General features: G+C 34.8%; 1 protein-coding gene across 2 annotated transcripts; it reads right to left on the minus strand.

Moving 5' to 3' along the window:
- Positions 1-290: 290 nt before the first annotated feature.
- Positions 291-15,613, minus strand: ganc (glucosidase, alpha; neutral C). Of its 2 annotated transcripts, XM_079632404.1 has the most exons (24): positions 15,487-15,613; positions 15,200-15,262; positions 14,969-15,071; positions 13,974-14,101; positions 13,716-13,892; positions 13,226-13,247; positions 13,079-13,145; positions 11,834-11,930; positions 11,499-11,682; positions 9,914-10,058; positions 8,597-8,832; positions 8,404-8,530; positions 7,024-7,103; positions 6,707-6,850; positions 6,538-6,634; positions 6,342-6,443; positions 5,217-5,460; positions 5,065-5,129; positions 4,401-4,477; positions 4,252-4,326; positions 4,053-4,166; positions 1,315-1,427; positions 1,041-1,141; positions 291-919 (listed from the first exon to the last, which is right to left on the minus strand). In XM_079632404.1, exons 1-24 carry the CDS (start codon positions 15,519-15,521, stop codon positions 813-815), a joined length of 2,703 nt encoding a protein of 900 aa, XP_079488530.1. In that variant the 5' UTR covers positions 15,522-15,613; the 3' UTR covers positions 291-812. The 2 variants fall into 2 exon arrangements, with proteins under 2 accessions (XP_079488530.1, XP_079488531.1); XM_079632405.1 differs by lacking the exon at positions 13,226-13,247 and having other exon boundaries at positions 13,696-13,892; positions 15,487-15,604.
- Positions 15,614-17,073: the final 1,460 nt, after the last annotated feature.

A 17,073-nucleotide genomic window follows, 5' to 3' on the forward strand; every position in this document is an offset into this window, starting at 1 on the left:
CAGTTCAGTATCATACAATAGCATTCGAAAGTTTGGGTCGGGAAAGATTTTTGAAAGAAGTCTCTTTTGCTGCACCAATCATATTGTGACACATTATTATCATTTAAAATAACTGGTTTAGAATTAGGTTTTAGAATTTAGGTTTTAGAATGTCATTTATTCTTGTGATAGAGCTGAATTTTCAGCATCATTACTTCAGTCTTCGGTGTCACATGATCTGTCAGAAATCATTCTAATATGCTGATTTTGTACTCAAGAAACATTTCTTTTAATATTATTCATTTATTTTTGGAAATCATGATACAATTTCTCAGGATTCTTTTATGAATAGAACGTTTTAAAAGAACAGCATTTATGTGAAATAGAAATCTTTTGTAACAAATGTATTTGCATATAAATGGATCCTTACTAAATAAAAATATACATTTCGTCAATAAAATGATCTTACTGACCACAAACTATTGAATGGATCATAAAAAAACAAAATTACTTTGCTTTTTCAGAATTCTTTATTTAGAAATTAAGGTGTTGCAATTTTATTCTTTTGAAAACATATTTCACCTCCATCATGTCAAATCTACAGTATTATGCAAGTGTGACGAAGGAAAACAGCTAGTAATTCATTTCTTGAGGTAGACGATCATTATGGAGGGAATTCTTTAATATTAAACTGCATTATTAACCAAATATAGTGTTTTATTGCAATTATAAGCTGCTGACACATAACGCATGCAACAGCATTTGAAAAATACCAAAATTAAAATAGTAAAAATAAAATAAAGCAATCCGGGACATTTGACAAATACCATCCATTATATTATTATTTCCCAGTCTTTGTGTATTTCTAGGCCCAAGCCAGTTAAAGTTAATACACCTCGTTTTACGTCGAACTCAAACATGACTGGTGTCTTTGCCGGACCTTAAGGAGAAAAACAGAAGGTTTATTATAACTCTCTGGTTTATGTTTAACACCGCATTATGTATGTATGAAGTATTCTACAAATAGTTCCCACAAAAGAAAACGTTTGCCGTCTACACACCTGACTTGAGCTTGGGTTTTCTTTTCAAACTATTCAGACCAAGAATGACCACTGATTCCACTTTGTCATCGGAGACAAACGAGCCTTTATCATCAGAACGGCTGAAAACACACGGCACAAGGAGAACGGCGTATTGAGCTTTCTGAACACACACAATGGTATATAACTGTTTACATTTCACATTTCTTGTAAACAGTACCAAAAGATCAATATTTTATATATAAGTCCATCCCTAAAATATAAAGGAAAATGAAAAGTGATGTTGAGCCATTACCTGCTAACAAGCCTCCCAGCCCGCATGCTAAAACGGCGCAGGCAGAACTGCATCTGGTCCCTGTAACTAAAAGAGTGTCCGTCATCCAGATAAACACATCCATCAGCATTGCCCTGTAATGCAAAACATATAATCCAAATCAATGCGGTCTATTATTATGTATGTGTGTGTATGTGTGTGTGTGTGTGTGTGTGTGTGTGTGTGTGTGTGTGATCAAATCTTGTTTAAAGGGCACCTATTATGACATTTAAAATGTTCCTAATGTTGTTTAGGGAGTCCCCAACAACAGTTTTACATGCATGCAATGACAAAAAACACTTTTGTTGTCGTATAATATGCATTTATTTTTACCTGATTTGCTCACCGACTCCCAAATGATTCGTTCAACGACTCATTTTTCCAAACCCCTCCTTTGCGCGACGCTAATCTGCGTTGATTGGTCAGATGACCCAGCAGTGTTTACATAGATAATACTTATTGTTTAACACGGAGTACAATGATGCTTTTATCAATTAAATTGTGTTATAATAATTATTATAGTCCACTGCTTTGTAGTAAAAAACTAAAAATAAGATAAAGAATGTAATGTTATGTTAGCGAGCATAGCCCAGAGTTCATATTGTAAAAGCACAATCAGTCTTTGTTTGCGTTAGCCCGATGCATAAACATAACGTTTTTACAAAAAAAATAAAAATAAAATGTAGTTACGTTACTACGAGGTATTACTCTATTCTTTAAGACAACTCCGAAAAAAACGACAAACACTTCACATAGGCTAACTTATCTCAATACAATTGTTATTGAAGACCTAGAAGCTAAACGGTGCTTACACAACAAACAAAATAATTATTAAGCATGCTACATAAAACATATAAGCAACAATAATAACACTTACAGGTTGTGATACGGAGGAGGAAGCTGATGCAAATACACTTGGAACTGAACCTTCCTTCAATATCAGTCGGCTCGCGAATCCAAGTTTGATTGCATTTAAGTTGGTAAAGCAATCGTCTTGAAAATGGCGCGAGCAAAGCACAAGGCTCGGACTATACTTCTGTGGTATAGTTGTATATATGAATTGTAGCCACTTAGTCTTCAAATGCTGACTTCACTTGAGTCGCACTTCAGAACACAGCGTCTCGTCGCCATGATATTTTCCCTGGCCTTGGAGCGCAATAAGTGGGCGTATCGTATTCAAATAACTTGACAAGTTGACGTCATCTAGTCAGAGAAAAAGCTTCGGTCTTCTAACGATTCATAAAAATGACTCAGAGTCGACTCTTACTTTTGAAAGACAATAACTTTATATACGGTGCACTTTCATATTTCAAACTTTGCAGGATGTTTTTGTTCACTTAGATCTATGTTACACACTACATGAAAGGTAAATTTCAAAATTCCATAATAGGTGCCCTTTAATGTTGGGCTCCTCAAATATTTGACCATGAGGCACAAACAAACACATACAACCATGTTTATTTGGACATGTTCACTTGCAATACTGTTTTCTGGACATGTATGATTTTAAATACATTAGAGCAGGGGCTCCAAAACGTCATGTCATCTGAAAATATATACTTGAAGAACCCCCTGAGATTTTAAGTTAATATTTTTCAAAAAATTAAAAATGCATTTGCATATTATTCACGGTTTTCTGATGATGGTTAATGGTCACATTTGTTTCATTGTTTTTATTTGTAAAATATTTTAAAATAAATAATAATAATTATTATTATTCATTTAATAACTTTAATAATATAAAATGAAGGCAGAATATATTACTGTTGTAAATCACAAATGTACGGCAAAGAAAACAATTATTATTTGATAATAATTCTAACAATTATTTTATTTTATTATTTTATTAGAGACAACTCTAATGTCTTAAAGTGCCCCTATTATGATATTTTAAAGGTTCCTAATTGTTTTGAGTTCTCTTACAACAGGTTTATGTGCACCCAAGGTTAAAACATTTTTATTTTCTCATAATATACATCGTCATGCACTTTGACCTTTAAAACATTGCAGAACTTTTACATTAACAAACAGCTAGATTACACACTGCATAAAAGATCATATTTGAAATAGGCGCACTTTAAATTCTTAACTTCCAAACGTCAAACCCTTAGGCTTCAAACATATGCTTTTATTTTGACGTAACACTGATGAAATGCTGTAAACTTCAATCCAAAAAATGCTGAAAACTATGTGAATGTAAATAAAGAGAACCTAGTGCACATTGCATTCCCAAATGCTTTGGAAACCGTTGCTTTAGAGTACCATGTATATACTGTAGAACATAAATATGAAAATCAAACGGTACCGTAGTAATATTAAGTCTTGGAGTGGCCGATATAAGCACAAATGTGGTACACACTCAGCTTTATTGTTTCCTTATTACGGGTACCTGTACTTACCATAATAATCACAGTAAATTATCCATAATTACAAGCAACTTAAAACTAACCAATATATTTTAAAATGTAATTTAGCTATAATAAAGCTATATTTTCAGCATCATTACTCAGTCTTCAGTGTCACATGATCCTTCAGAAATCACTCTAATCTGCTATTTGTAGCTCAAGGGACATTATTATCAATGTGGAAAACAGTTGTGCTGCTTAATATTGTTTGTGGAAACTGTGATACGTGTATATTATGATATTAGCATTTGATTCCATCCCTGACCTGTACTATGGTACCACCCAGTACTTTCTGTTTTATTGTCATGTGGTCACCTTAGTGTCCAGTGCCACAGTGAGAGTGATTGGATGCTGCTGTAAGTCTGCTGTACAGGACCCACAGCCTGCTCTCCTGGGCACCACTGTCCCGCCACGCTGGAACACGGGCACCTAACACAGAGGGTATCCCGTAAATAACCCTGTATGACTATATTCAGTACAGGGCTGAATCAGAGATGTAATGCGAGTCACTCACGGTGTTCAGAGTCACTGGCAGATCCAGAGTTCTGGCACCCTTGTGCACTTCTGCCGTGTTTGTGTCGTACCACAGCTTTCAGACACACAAAACATCTCTTATGAACACACTTTGACCTTCAGTACAATTCATTTGTGAATTAGGCTTACCTCATCAGACCCTGGGAGCAAAACCCTGACCTCTGTGACCCCAGGATCTGTCACTGGGCACACAAGGAGAGCGCTGCCTGAAAAATGTCCATTAGTTAGAATGGTATCTGATATTGGACTACTATGTTTTAAAAATGTCTCATGTATATATCTCATTTATAGTGACCAATGGTGGATGAAGTACACATATCAAGAGTAAAAGATATAGCCCTTTTAGAGTAGACGTACGTGAGTATTAAAAGTAAGTGATCGATGACTCATTATTTTCCTCATTATTAAGGAAAATTAGTAGATGAAAACATTGAATATTTATTGATCTGCATTCTGCAAATAACCAAACGTTTTATTTTATTACTGAAACACAGTATCAAGACAATAAACGTAAAAATTTTTTTTTGATATAATTTAAAACTGCTACAGAAGCAGGGACGACGCATGTCACATGTCACACGCATGGCACAATTTAACTAAATTAAAACAAATTGCTACAACATGGCCACAATTTGACTAAAATGAGGGAACAAATTAATAAAATGTGGCCAACGACAAAAGTAATGAGAACAAATTCTTAATTTGTGGCCACGATATAAATATTTTTCTTCCATATTCCACACTGATAGTGACTTTATTAGCAGTTTTACACAGCAGATCTAGTCATGTTTACCAATCATGTACTGGTTCTCCACAGCAAACGTGCTTGAATCGCTGGGAAACTCTACCCAAAGAGGTCTGTAGGGAGACACACACAGAAAACTCTTCTGTATCAGCACACAAGCCATAGTAAATAAGGTTGTGCTGCAGTTTAAAGCGCAGTACCTGATGGGAGGCAGGGCTGACATGTGTGCTTGGTGGAACAGAGTGTACCAGTACGGCAGGAGACAGTATCTGTCCTGGACAGCAGAGCGGATGGCAGAGGTGACTTCCACCCCAAACAGCCAGGGCTCACGACGCTTGGTCACTTTAGCAGAGTGTCCTCTGAAAAATGGCTGAAGAGCCCCTGCTTGATACCAGCGGACCAGGAGCTCAGGGTCTGGATCCTGCACAAATCCCCCTACATCGGCTACACACACACACACACACCAGACCATATTCAATCAGTGATGGTCATTTTACACCCAGTTCAGCATGAACACACACTGTCGTAAAAAAGTTTGACCAGATTTGACCATTATACAGTGAAACAGTAATATTGTGAAATATTATTACGATTTAAAATAACTAATATTAATTGTAATACATTTTAAAATGTACTTTATTCCGGTGATGTCAAAGCTGAATTTTCAGCATCATTGTATTCAGTGTCACATGATCCTTCAGAAATTATTCTAATATGCTGATTTGGTGCTCAAGAAACATTTATTATTATGATCAATGTTAAAAACAGTTGTGTGGCTCAATATTTCTGAGAAAACCATGATACTTTTTTATCAGGATTCTTTAATGAATAGAAATTTCAATTTCATTTATTTAAAATAGAAATCGTTTACAACATAATAAATGTCTTTACTGTCACTTTTGATCAATTTAATGTGTCGCTGTTGTACATTATATATGAGCACATATAATTTTGAAAGAACAAAGTGTATTTTGCTAAGAGTCAACTTAAAAAAATACACAGTGTAGCTTTAATAAGGATTAATCTATGTTTCATTTATACAGTGAAGAATATGCAGTTTTATTTTGCATTTGATTAGCCTACTTTATTCAATTTGTGTACCTGAAATTTGTGAATTTTCACTGGTATCTAAAATGTGGGCGTCATAACTGCCTGTTTTTGCAAAAACAGTTTCATGGCCATTGGCAAAAGTTAGTTTTAGGCCCTGAGTGTATAGTATATGTATGACATATTTACCAACATTAATATTACAATCAACTTTGTAGGTTAAAATATGATATTTTAAAATGAATATGACATGAAAACAGTCACTTTATTAGTCTAACCTCCACAAAACTGTATTCCTGTCAAACTCAGTGACAGCAGCATGGGTATTGAAATCTTCAAGTACTCCCAAGTAGCAACATTGTCCCCAGTCCATATGGCACCTGTGACATAAACAGTTCAGTGTTGCTATGGGCCGTGTTGTTTGTTTCCAGAAACACAATGGGTATAGTGTGTGTCATCTGATTTTGAAGTTACCTAATCTTTGAGACCCAGCAAAGAAGGAACGTGAAAGGATAAACGGCCTTTCTGTGCCACCTGAGCGGGTTAATAAGCCCTCAAATGTAGCCATATGCTGTGAAGGGGGGAAAAAACAATATAACCATAATCTATCTCTATATTAAAAGCATGTTTTGACTAAGCTTACCTGATAGAAGCCATATAAGTTGTGTAGTTCCCTATGTTCCCATCCTCCGTAGTGCACTGCATCTTTTGGCATTGTCTGCTCTGGCCCGTTAAAGACAGAAGGTTCATTCATGTCGTTCCACACAAACAAAGATTCTGTTGAGCCCTAATGGAAGAGTGGATAAAGAGCAGACAGTTACCAATAGAAATGTAGAGACAATGAATTGGTTTTAAGATCAAAAGATGCTAAGGAACCACCTCAGATAGTGCTCAGTACAATTTAGCATACAATAGATATATTAGATAAAACCTTAATAGTGACCAAAAATTGAGACTCACTTCATATTTGCTTAGAGAGAACTGTCTGGCATACCATGATCTTGTCTTTGAGCTACTGAAGTCCAAATAACTGGATTCACCTGATGGAACAGTCATTTTTTTGAAATGTGAATGTAAAACATTCTAAATTTGATGTAAAACAAGATCTCAATGTAAATAAGTCTATTATTAAAGGGATAGTTCATCCAAAAATACAAATGTTGTCATCCTTTACTCACCTATATCTCATGTCATTTTATTTCCTCTGTGAAACATAAAATCTGATATTTTTTTAAGATATTTTTTTTTTTGTCCTTACAATGGAAATCAATGGTAACACAAATGTTTTGGATTCCACAGAAGACAGGACGTCAAACGATGAGGGTGAGTAAATGAAGGAATTTTCAGTGTTGTTATTGTTAACTAAAACTAAAACTATTAAAATGTTTAACCATTAATTTAAATTAAGCTGAAATAAATTTAAATACACATATTAGCTGATTTTAATATAAACTTGAAAGGAAAATGAAAATGAGAAAGGCTTCCTTGGCAACCTACTAAAATAAAATAAGTTTAATTTGTAGTACTAAAACTAAGGGGGGCGATTACACGACACCTTTTTTAACTAAAAATGCTTTGACTATGCGCTTTGAAAGTTCATTTACATGACAGCAGTGTTTTGGCGGCAAACTTTTCAAAGTGCACGTTTTTGAAAATGATACTGTTAACAATTCACAAACGTGAATTTGTGAAAACAGTGATGTCATGCGCATGTGTAATACGTGTTCCTGGTTTACCTGTTTGTTTCATATCCCCTTTTTTCCCCTAGTTATCACATTGATCGTTTATGTTTTACACCTGTTGCTTGTTTTGTTGATTGTTTTTTTTTTACAGTGTATATATTGTGCTTGTTTTCAGTCTTTGTTCGGTATTTGTCAAGTTTAGTTGCTTGTTCCGGTCATGTTTTTTGATCCTAAGAATCCAGTGTTTTGTAAACTTTTTCGTTACTGATTTTCAACCACCCATGACAATGAAATATTAAAAAACCCAAAATCTAATAAATTTGACAAAAACACATAACATTACTAAAGCTTTAACAAAAATGATAGCTATAAAAATAATAGCTAATTCAAAATGTTAAATACTACAATAGAATAGTAAATAAATATGAATAAAATAACACTGATTTTCATTTTCAGGTGAACTATCTCCCTTTAATCATTAGCCTAGTAATAGTGATCACTAATGAAGAATTATGGAGAGTTTAGAGAACAAACAGGAATTTCTGATTTTTGACTTTTAACAGTTTTTGTGACAGTCTTGGTGAGATTTTTTTCTGTATGATACGATAAACAGTTATGTGAATCTGAGACTGGCCTTTTCATGTATGCTGGATCTTACCTGGCCAACATGTTCCTTCATAAACAGTGCCTTCTCTATTCTTCACAAAATGGCCTCCATCTTTAGCTTCACAGTAAAACGACCAATCAGGATCAACCTTGATGTGCGGGTCACTAATAACAACCAACTAAAGAGGCAAACAATAAGCATAAAAAAACGGATACCTTTTAACTTTAGAAGCCCATTACTGTACCTTCCTGTTCTTCGTCTGGAGGTGACGCTGTAGTTCTGCTGGGTTTGGAAAAAGCTTAGAGTCCCAGGTGAAGTAGCGCTTCCCATTTGTGTGCTCTATGTCCAACCATATGACATCATACGGAATACTGTGGGAGTCAAATCCAGCATCCACAGCTTTCACATCTGCCTCGTCCTCGTAGTTCCAGCGGCATTGGTGATAACCCAAAGAGAAGAGTGGCGGAAGAGCCTGATAGCCTGTTGGCAGAGAAACACTAAAGGAACTTTTGTATACATTTAAAGCCACCTTCTTTTTAATATAAGAGCAGGTGCGGACATTTGTAACTTGAATGTGCGAGGTTTCCGGTGTCATCTGAAAAAAATCAATGTCAGTGAAAAACCTACAAAAGTCCTAAATGTACATTTTTTTGTTATACCAGTAGGCGGACAGAGTACACAGCTTCATTACTTGAGTAAAAGTACAGATACCCCTTGCTAAATTTTACTCAAGTACAAGTAAAAGTACTACAGTCAGATGTCTACTCAAGTAAAAGTACTGAAGTACTTGTTTTTAAAAGTACTTGAGTACCAAGAGTACATTTTCTAAATATTGCATTACTACTGCCACAGTGCTTACATTTATGTACAGAAACGTCCTACATGGAGTTGTGAAAAATGTTAATGTTAATACCTTGGAGAATGTAAAAGGAATTGAAAGTAAAATCAAGTAATTGAAGTAATTTTCATCTTTTTACCACGTTGCTTTATTTAACATTTCCACTTGCCCACAAGGCAATAGCACAATGGCAACGCTCTGACAAACCTCTGCTAGAGTTTTAATGGATTTTTTGCACCCACATTTGAACTAACAATTGTGTGTACATGTGAGTTTCTCTGTTTTTTCATCAATCAAATCAATAAACCTAAACCAGCAAAGAAGACAATATAGCAATGTTCTGACACACCTCTGAACCACACCTCTGAAAGGTGATTGCTGATAGGCTGTCCCAATCAGTGACACCTGCACAATCCAGTCACGCTTGAGAGGCAAGTTGAGGGTTTCCGAGATTATTATTATTTTTTCCTTTTTAAATTTTTTTAGAAGGAGTAACGGGTACTCAGTACTCACGGTCAAGGATAGAAATGTAGTGGAGTAAAGAGTACAATATTTGCCTCTCAAATGTACTTGAGTAAAGTCATGAGTACTCCCCAAAAATGATACTCGAGTAAAATACAGATCCCTCAAAATTGTACTTAAGTACTCTACTCAAGTAAATGTACTCCGTTACTGTCCGGCTCTGTATACCACCATTGACAATATTTGGGGAATAGTCTGTACCTGTGAGTTGAGCGTACTGAGAGAACATTTGGGCAGCTGTGGGTCCCAGCAAGATGAAACAGTCGATTGTGCCGCTCTCTGATATCCATCTAACATCAGTCTGAGGTGCGATCTTGCTTTTCTTCCCTGGTGGTTCATCCTCATTCTGTTCAGACAACAAAAATAATCAACTGGAACTACTAATAAACTGAGACTATTCTCCAGCTAACAGCGAATGTTAGTGGCAGGGTTGTGCTAATGTTCTGGCAAGGTTCTCTCAAAGTTCATCTAATGTTACTACTTGTTTCAGAGCGTTCAGAGAACATTCAAAATGAAAGTTTCCCATAATGTTTGCAAAACTATCAAATGGAATGTTCCCTTAAAGGGATAGTTCACACAAAAATAAAATTGTCTGTTCAAATTGTATGTTTGTGAGGTTGAAGCTGCTTAAATTGCCCTGCAAAGGGACAAACAAAGATTTTACTACTACTACTACTACTACTATCATTTACTCACCCTCATGTTGTTCCAAACCTGTATGAATTTCTCTCTTCTGCTGAACACCAAAGAAGATATTTTGAAGAATGATGGTAACCAAACAGTTGACGCTAGCCATGGAAGTCAATGGTGCCCCACAACAGTTTGGTTACGGTACTCATATTCTTCGAAATATCTTCTTTTGTGGTCAACAGAAGAAAGAAACTCATTAATGTTTGGAACAACTTGAGGATAGGTAAATGATGACAGAATATTCATTTTGGGGTGAACTATCCCTTTTACATTCATTTAACCAAGACATTTTTTTTTTAAAGGATTTTAAAAACTAGATGTTTTGAACGTTCAGGGAACATTCAGAAATAACCTCTTCATAACTTAATGTGAACGTTAGCAAAAAGTTTTTAAAATATAATTTTGTTAGCTACAGAAGGGCAACTATCTGAAAGTAGTCAAGTCAAGTCAAGTCAAGAATATTTGTATAGCGCTTTTCACAATACAGATTGTATCAAAGCAGCTTCACAGTATTAAATTAAAATAATAATAAAACATCCACGTTTGGTAATGCTAATCAATAGTATTATTGATTGATTCATTAAATTGAATATCCCCAACTGAGCAAGCCAAAGGCAACAGTGGCAAGGAAACGAAAAACTCCATCAGGAGAAAGTAAGGCTGTAAACGATTAATCGCGATTAATCGAATCCAAAATAAAAGTTTGTGTTTACATAATATATGTGCGTGTATTGTGTATAATTATTTTGTATATATAAATACACACACATGCATTTATATATTTAAGATTTTTTTTTTATATATATATATAAAACAGTTATATTTATATATAATATAAATAATATAAAAATATATATGCAGTATATAAATGTGTGTGTATTTTTATATATATATATACAAAATAATTATACACAATACAAACACATATATTATGTATACACAAACTTTTATTTTAGATTCGATTAATCGCGATTAATCGTTTACAGCCCTATCTGAAAGTCATTTCAACTTTGCAGTGTGTCATTTCTAGCCCACTAGTGACACCAAACACTATTGCAATGGTTTCCAAACGGTCGATTGAATAATAGAACTGCACCTCATTTGGCTCTGAATTGTACTTGACATCAACCAGAGTCTCAGACGCGTTCAGCCAGAACACTCCAGCTGTCCTCTCTGGCTTGTGAGCTATCAGGACCGGGACAGAACCGTAAAGACCCAACCTGCTATTGATGTCATAGCCGAACACATCCAAGTTGTACAGCCGATACGCCTCAGAGACACTGTGAAGTAAAACAAGAGTTGGGGTTTGACTGCTACATCATATTAGGCAAGAGTCTATTCTGTTCAATTTGTCTTCTATGGGTACCGATAGTGTCTCAACCAAATCAGTTTTAGAAAGCAAACCCTAAGATATTTCATGAAGTGCACTACCTTGTGTCCTTCAACACCAGGGTATCAGCGTGTTCAGGAAGACCATACGTATGGTTGAACCCATGGAGACGTAAGTCCATACCCACCGAACTAGGACCTGAATTTAAGACATCAGCAATGATATGTTATAAAATAACTAGCAAATGTGGCTGGTGTTTGCTCATTTAAACTTGCCGGCATAATGTAAGGGTGTCCTGGGTAGTTGCTAGTGTGTTACTTTGTGGTTGCTTGGGTGTTATGGATGGTTGTATAGCAGCCCATGTCAAAAGAAGAGTCCAAAGTCTCTATTATATTCGGGTTCTCAAGTTACTCACTAAAGTTTCAATACTTGGATAGTTCACTCAAAAATGAACATTGTGTCATCATTGACTCACCCTCATTTTGTTCCAAATCTGTATGAGTTTCTTTATTCTGCTGAACACAAAAGAAGAATGTTGGTAACCAGACAGTTGACGGTAGCCATTGACTTCCATAGTAGGAAAAAAAATACAATTGAAGTCAATGGCTACCGTCAACTGTCTAGTTACCAAAATTCTTCAAAAAATCTTATTTTGTGTTCAGCAGAAGAAAGAAACTCATACAAGTTTGGAACAATATGAGGGTGAGTAAATTATTTTTCATTTTTGAGTGAACTATCAATTTTAAGGAACTGTCTTTTTGGCAAAAAAATTACAAAAATCTATGGGCAAAAGTGGTAGATTGCCACAAAGCACAGTTCACACAGAAGTCACTTTCAAACTAAGCAGCTTTCTGTTGGTCAACGTGGCAAACTCGCGTGAAAAACTTGAACCAGATGCAGAATTTGTCTGGGGATTTTTTTGACCTCTCACAAAATTACCAAACACGTGGATTCTGTTTAAACTTACTGAGTTTTGCCTGCAATATTTAGCCAAATAATGATAAATAGACCTCACTATAACAGTTAAGGCCCGTTTATACCAAGATAGATAACTGATAACTCTGATAAAAAGAGCCGATAACTTTCTGTTTATTAGCAGTTCTTCTGCTTCTTTAAACACTCATACTCTTAAAAAGTCAGGTAGGTTCTGATTGGCTGTCAATGTTTTTATTGTTCAAAAAATTGTACTATTCTCATTTAATTAGAATGATTATTAAAACTTTAAATCCCAAACCCTATGTATACATCATTAGTAATACAAGCAACCATATTAATAATAATACAAGTTTCACTGGAGTTGATGAAATGAACAATGGAGTTGTATTCTGTATGTTGTGGCAGTTTACCGTTTGCCTTGATGTCCTCAAACTGTCTGAAAGTTTCCTTCCACAGCCCGCATTGATTTTCATCTCCCTTTGAGATGGAAGACATTATTTGTCAAACAAGTAAGTTCTCTAAATCATACATTTTCAAATTAAAGCCTATAATCTTACCTGACATGAATTTGAAGATGACCTGTAAGAAATTTAAATAGAGTTAAATGGGAAAAAACAACACTAGCTATTACCAAATAGGTTTTTATGGGAGTATAAAACAATAGGTGAAACTCTAAAAATTTGAATATCGTGCAAAAGTTCATTTATTTCAGTAATTCAACTTAAAAAGTGAAACTAATATATTATATAGACTCATTACATGCAAAGTGAGATATTTCAAGCCTTTATTTGTTATAATTGTGATGCTTATGGCTTACAGCTTATGAAAACCCCAAATTCAAAATTAGAATATTGTGAAAAGGTTTTCATAAGCTGTAAGCCATAATCATCAAAATTATAACAAATAAAGGCTTGAAATATCTCACTTTGCATGTAATGAGTCTATATAATATATTAGTTTCACCTTTTAAGTTGAATTACTGAGATAAATGAACTTTTGCATGATATTCTAATTTTTCGAGTTTCACCTGTATGTTGTTCCTCATACCTAGTTGGATCTTGCAGAGTCTCAAAGTAGAGTTTGTTTTCTGGGTTAAGTGTGACAATCTCCTCCCCATCACAGGAAATCTCTAGTTTGAAAGGTGAAAAGGAAACCAGCAACTGGTACTGTCCCAGACCCCAAGTTAGACATACACAGTCCTCTCTCTTCCAGTGAACTCTCAGCCTGTCAAAGACATAGCAATGAAGAACTGGCAGTGGCAGATCTAGGAGAGATGTGAAGAGAATTGTGAAGCTGATGGCTTACGGCTCATATCTCATCTCTCCAACCAGAACGTCTGAAACGTGGTAGCGTTGTTTCAGTGGCTGAAGCTCATCAATAGAAACTCTGACCGTTCCATTTTGGGTTGCCCGTATTTGAAGACTCAGACGATTCTGGAAGATGTAGAAATAGTTTCGATAAAGTTTTTTTGATATTTTGCATCTTTGAATACTTCCAAACTTTACATCCTTTAAACTACAACATTTTAATTTAAATGTATTTATTTTTATTCAGAAAGTACACATTAAAATTGATCAAAAGTAACAGTAAAGACATTTTTAATTAAAAAATGTTTTCTTCTTCAAGGAATCCCGATAAAAAAGGAATTATGGTTTCCACAAAAGTATTAAGCAGCACAATCGCTTTCAACTGTGCTCATGTTCATCTGTGACAAGAAATGTTTCTTGAGCATCAAATCAGCATATTATAATGATTTCTGAAGGATCATGTGACACTGAAGACTGGAGTAATGATGCTTAAAATTCAGATTTGCATCGCAGGAATAAATTTCATATGACAATATATTACAATTGAAAAGAGTTATTTTAAATTGTAATAATATCTCACAAGAATATTGCCTTTTTTTTAACTGTCTTTTGACCAAATAAATGCAGCCTGGTGAGCCATTCCAAAAAATATATTTATTACTTTATAATAAAAAAGGAAAATGTGTCAGTGGAGGGACAGAAAGCTCTCAGATTTCAACAAAAAGATCTTCATTAGTGTTCTGAAGATGAATGAAAGTCTTACTGGTTTGGAATTACATGAAGGTGAGCAAATAATGACTAAATTTTCATTTTGGGGTGAACTATCCCTTTAATTCACGATTATGAGTCTTTAGAAAGCAGAATAATAATAAAATATATATCAAATTAAGTAAATGCATTAAACATAATTGTGTTAAACATATTTTGACAAACCCCTGCCCTAGACAACAGTGAAAGAATGAGGTATGTGAAAAAAAGCAGTGGCAGTGGCACCTGAGAGTCCCGCTCACAGAGCTCCAGACTGGCTCCTCTATCTGTGAGCAATAAAGTCTCCAAGGAGGCAAAGTACTGAGGCAAGGCTTTATCTCTCTGTCGCCTATTGTGGAGATCAAAGGTCAAACTTATTCAATTTATTGCACTAAAGAAATACAGAGACTTATTTCCTAAATAATGGCATCTAGATTATTATTAATATAATAACAACAATAATAATAGCCTACTTACCTGCAGAATGTAATGTCATGGTTTTTCTTAAACTTCTCTTTAAACTCATCACCCGGAACGCCACTGTAATGTAATTATGGTACATCATAACTACAGTTCGGTTCAGGTCTAATTTTTCTTAATACTGTAATAATCGCAAGTAGTCAGCAAGCATATGCTACATCTCCTTGGCTTAATGACAACAATGATGATAAAGACACACATCGCTCACAATTTTTACAACGTGCTTTAGATCACATTACGTGCAAGCATGACCATCGTTTCAATGCTGCAGAAATGCTTGTTACCTCTCAAGTTCAGTTGAAAGAACATTCACCTCCATGATTCCGCCACATGAAGAGGAAGTTATTTGACAGGGCTAGAGTTGTGTGTTGTTCTTTCTATTGGGCGACAAACGCTAATACTATTAAATGTTATAATGGGCCACAAATACCCCTGCAACAGGGGGCGCATGATGGCTCAGACAGCCGAATCCTCCATTCAGACGCATTTAAATATTATTTTTTTAAATATTTGGTTTGTAATTGTAATTTTAAGCGACTGCTATCTGGCATACAAACGGGAACCTGCCTAATCAGTGTAAACATATTTTTCTTATAAATGGAATTTATTATAAATTCTTTGTGTAAATTAATCACAAACGGCTGTGATTGGTCCATCCTCGGGGTCGTTGAGAAAAGGAACAGGTGACCAGTCACCAGAGCCGTCACCGTTGATATGGTAACAGTAGCTGTATGCACAATAATTTACACTTTAGGTATGACAATGAGATATGTTAATAGTGGTTAGATTTTAAAACACAAGTAAAATATAAATATGAAATATATAGATAAAATCGACGAATTATTTTTTAGACCCTACACCTGACCAATTAGAGAACGCCTGGGCTACTAAGCCCCGCCTATTTGAGAATTTATAATATTCCATTCTCGTTTTTCACTGTCTGTGGTTCTTTGAGCCCTGTGACATTTATGTCGAAATGTCACGCTGAGGACGATTGGGTGGTCTGTAATTGGACTAAAATAGCATTTTCTTTTTAAATAGTGTTGACATTATTGTCTGCCTCCTTCCTTTTGAGAAATGCCGGTTATTATATGTTATGTATTAAATGGTATTAAAGGGATAGTCCACCCAAAAAACAAAACTTTGTCATTAATTACTCACCCTTGATGTCGTTGCAAACCATGTTGCAAACCTGTATGACTTATGGGCAAAAATTCAAGTCAATCGAAACTGAAAGTGCTCCGCTGAATAAATAAATGTTTAGTTTGGAACCACAGTGAGTAAATATGACAATTTTTATTTTCGGGTATTATATCAGTAGGCCTATCAGTATATCCTTCATTTTCCTCCTCCTCGTCATTTAATAATGAGAAGAAATGCTTTTATGCATGCATTTATTATACTTTATAAGGCAAAAAGGAAATCTATACAGCACACATAAAAAACAACTTTTTTTCTGTCTAAAAATAAGCAATTTATGTATGGATAGCAATATTGGATTTCAGGAATTTGCATGTATCAAAAAAAAAAATCTTAAAATAAGAGTAAAGTGTACATTTTTGTACACTCTTACCAAAGGGATCACATATTATCAGTATTGTTGGGTAAGTTACTCTAAAAAATGTATTAATTACTAGTAGCTACTAATTACATTTTCAACAGTGTAGCCTAATTAGATAACCAATTACTCTCTCTAAAATGTAATGCATTACTTATACAACCATATCAATCTCAACCAGTTACAAGGATAGACATGAAACTCCTTTATTTATTTTAAATAAATAACATAAAATTTCTTAAATTACTCTTGAACTGACGAAGGGAGAAAGTGACATTAAGAACATACATTTTAACATTAGACGTTACATTTT

Source organism: Phoxinus phoxinus, assembly GCF_949152265.1.
Source record: "Phoxinus phoxinus genome assembly, chromosome: 13".
Lineage (NCBI taxonomy): Eukaryota > Metazoa > Chordata > Actinopteri > Cypriniformes > Leuciscidae > Phoxinus > Phoxinus phoxinus.

Bases quoted from the DNA above. Each gene is read 5' to 3' on its own strand.
- ganc (XM_079632404.1), bottom strand. From the start codon at position 15,521: ATGGAGGTGAATGTTCTTTCAACTGAACTTGAGAG. The intron at 15,263-15,486 runs GTAACAAGCATT...ATTACATTACAG, and splicing joins CTTTCAACTGAACTTGAGAG to TGGCGTTCCGGGTGATGAGT. The intron at 7,104-8,403 runs GTAAGATCCAGC...CTGTTCCATCAG, and splicing joins TGAAGGAACATGTTGGCCAG to GTGAATCCAGTTATTTGGAC.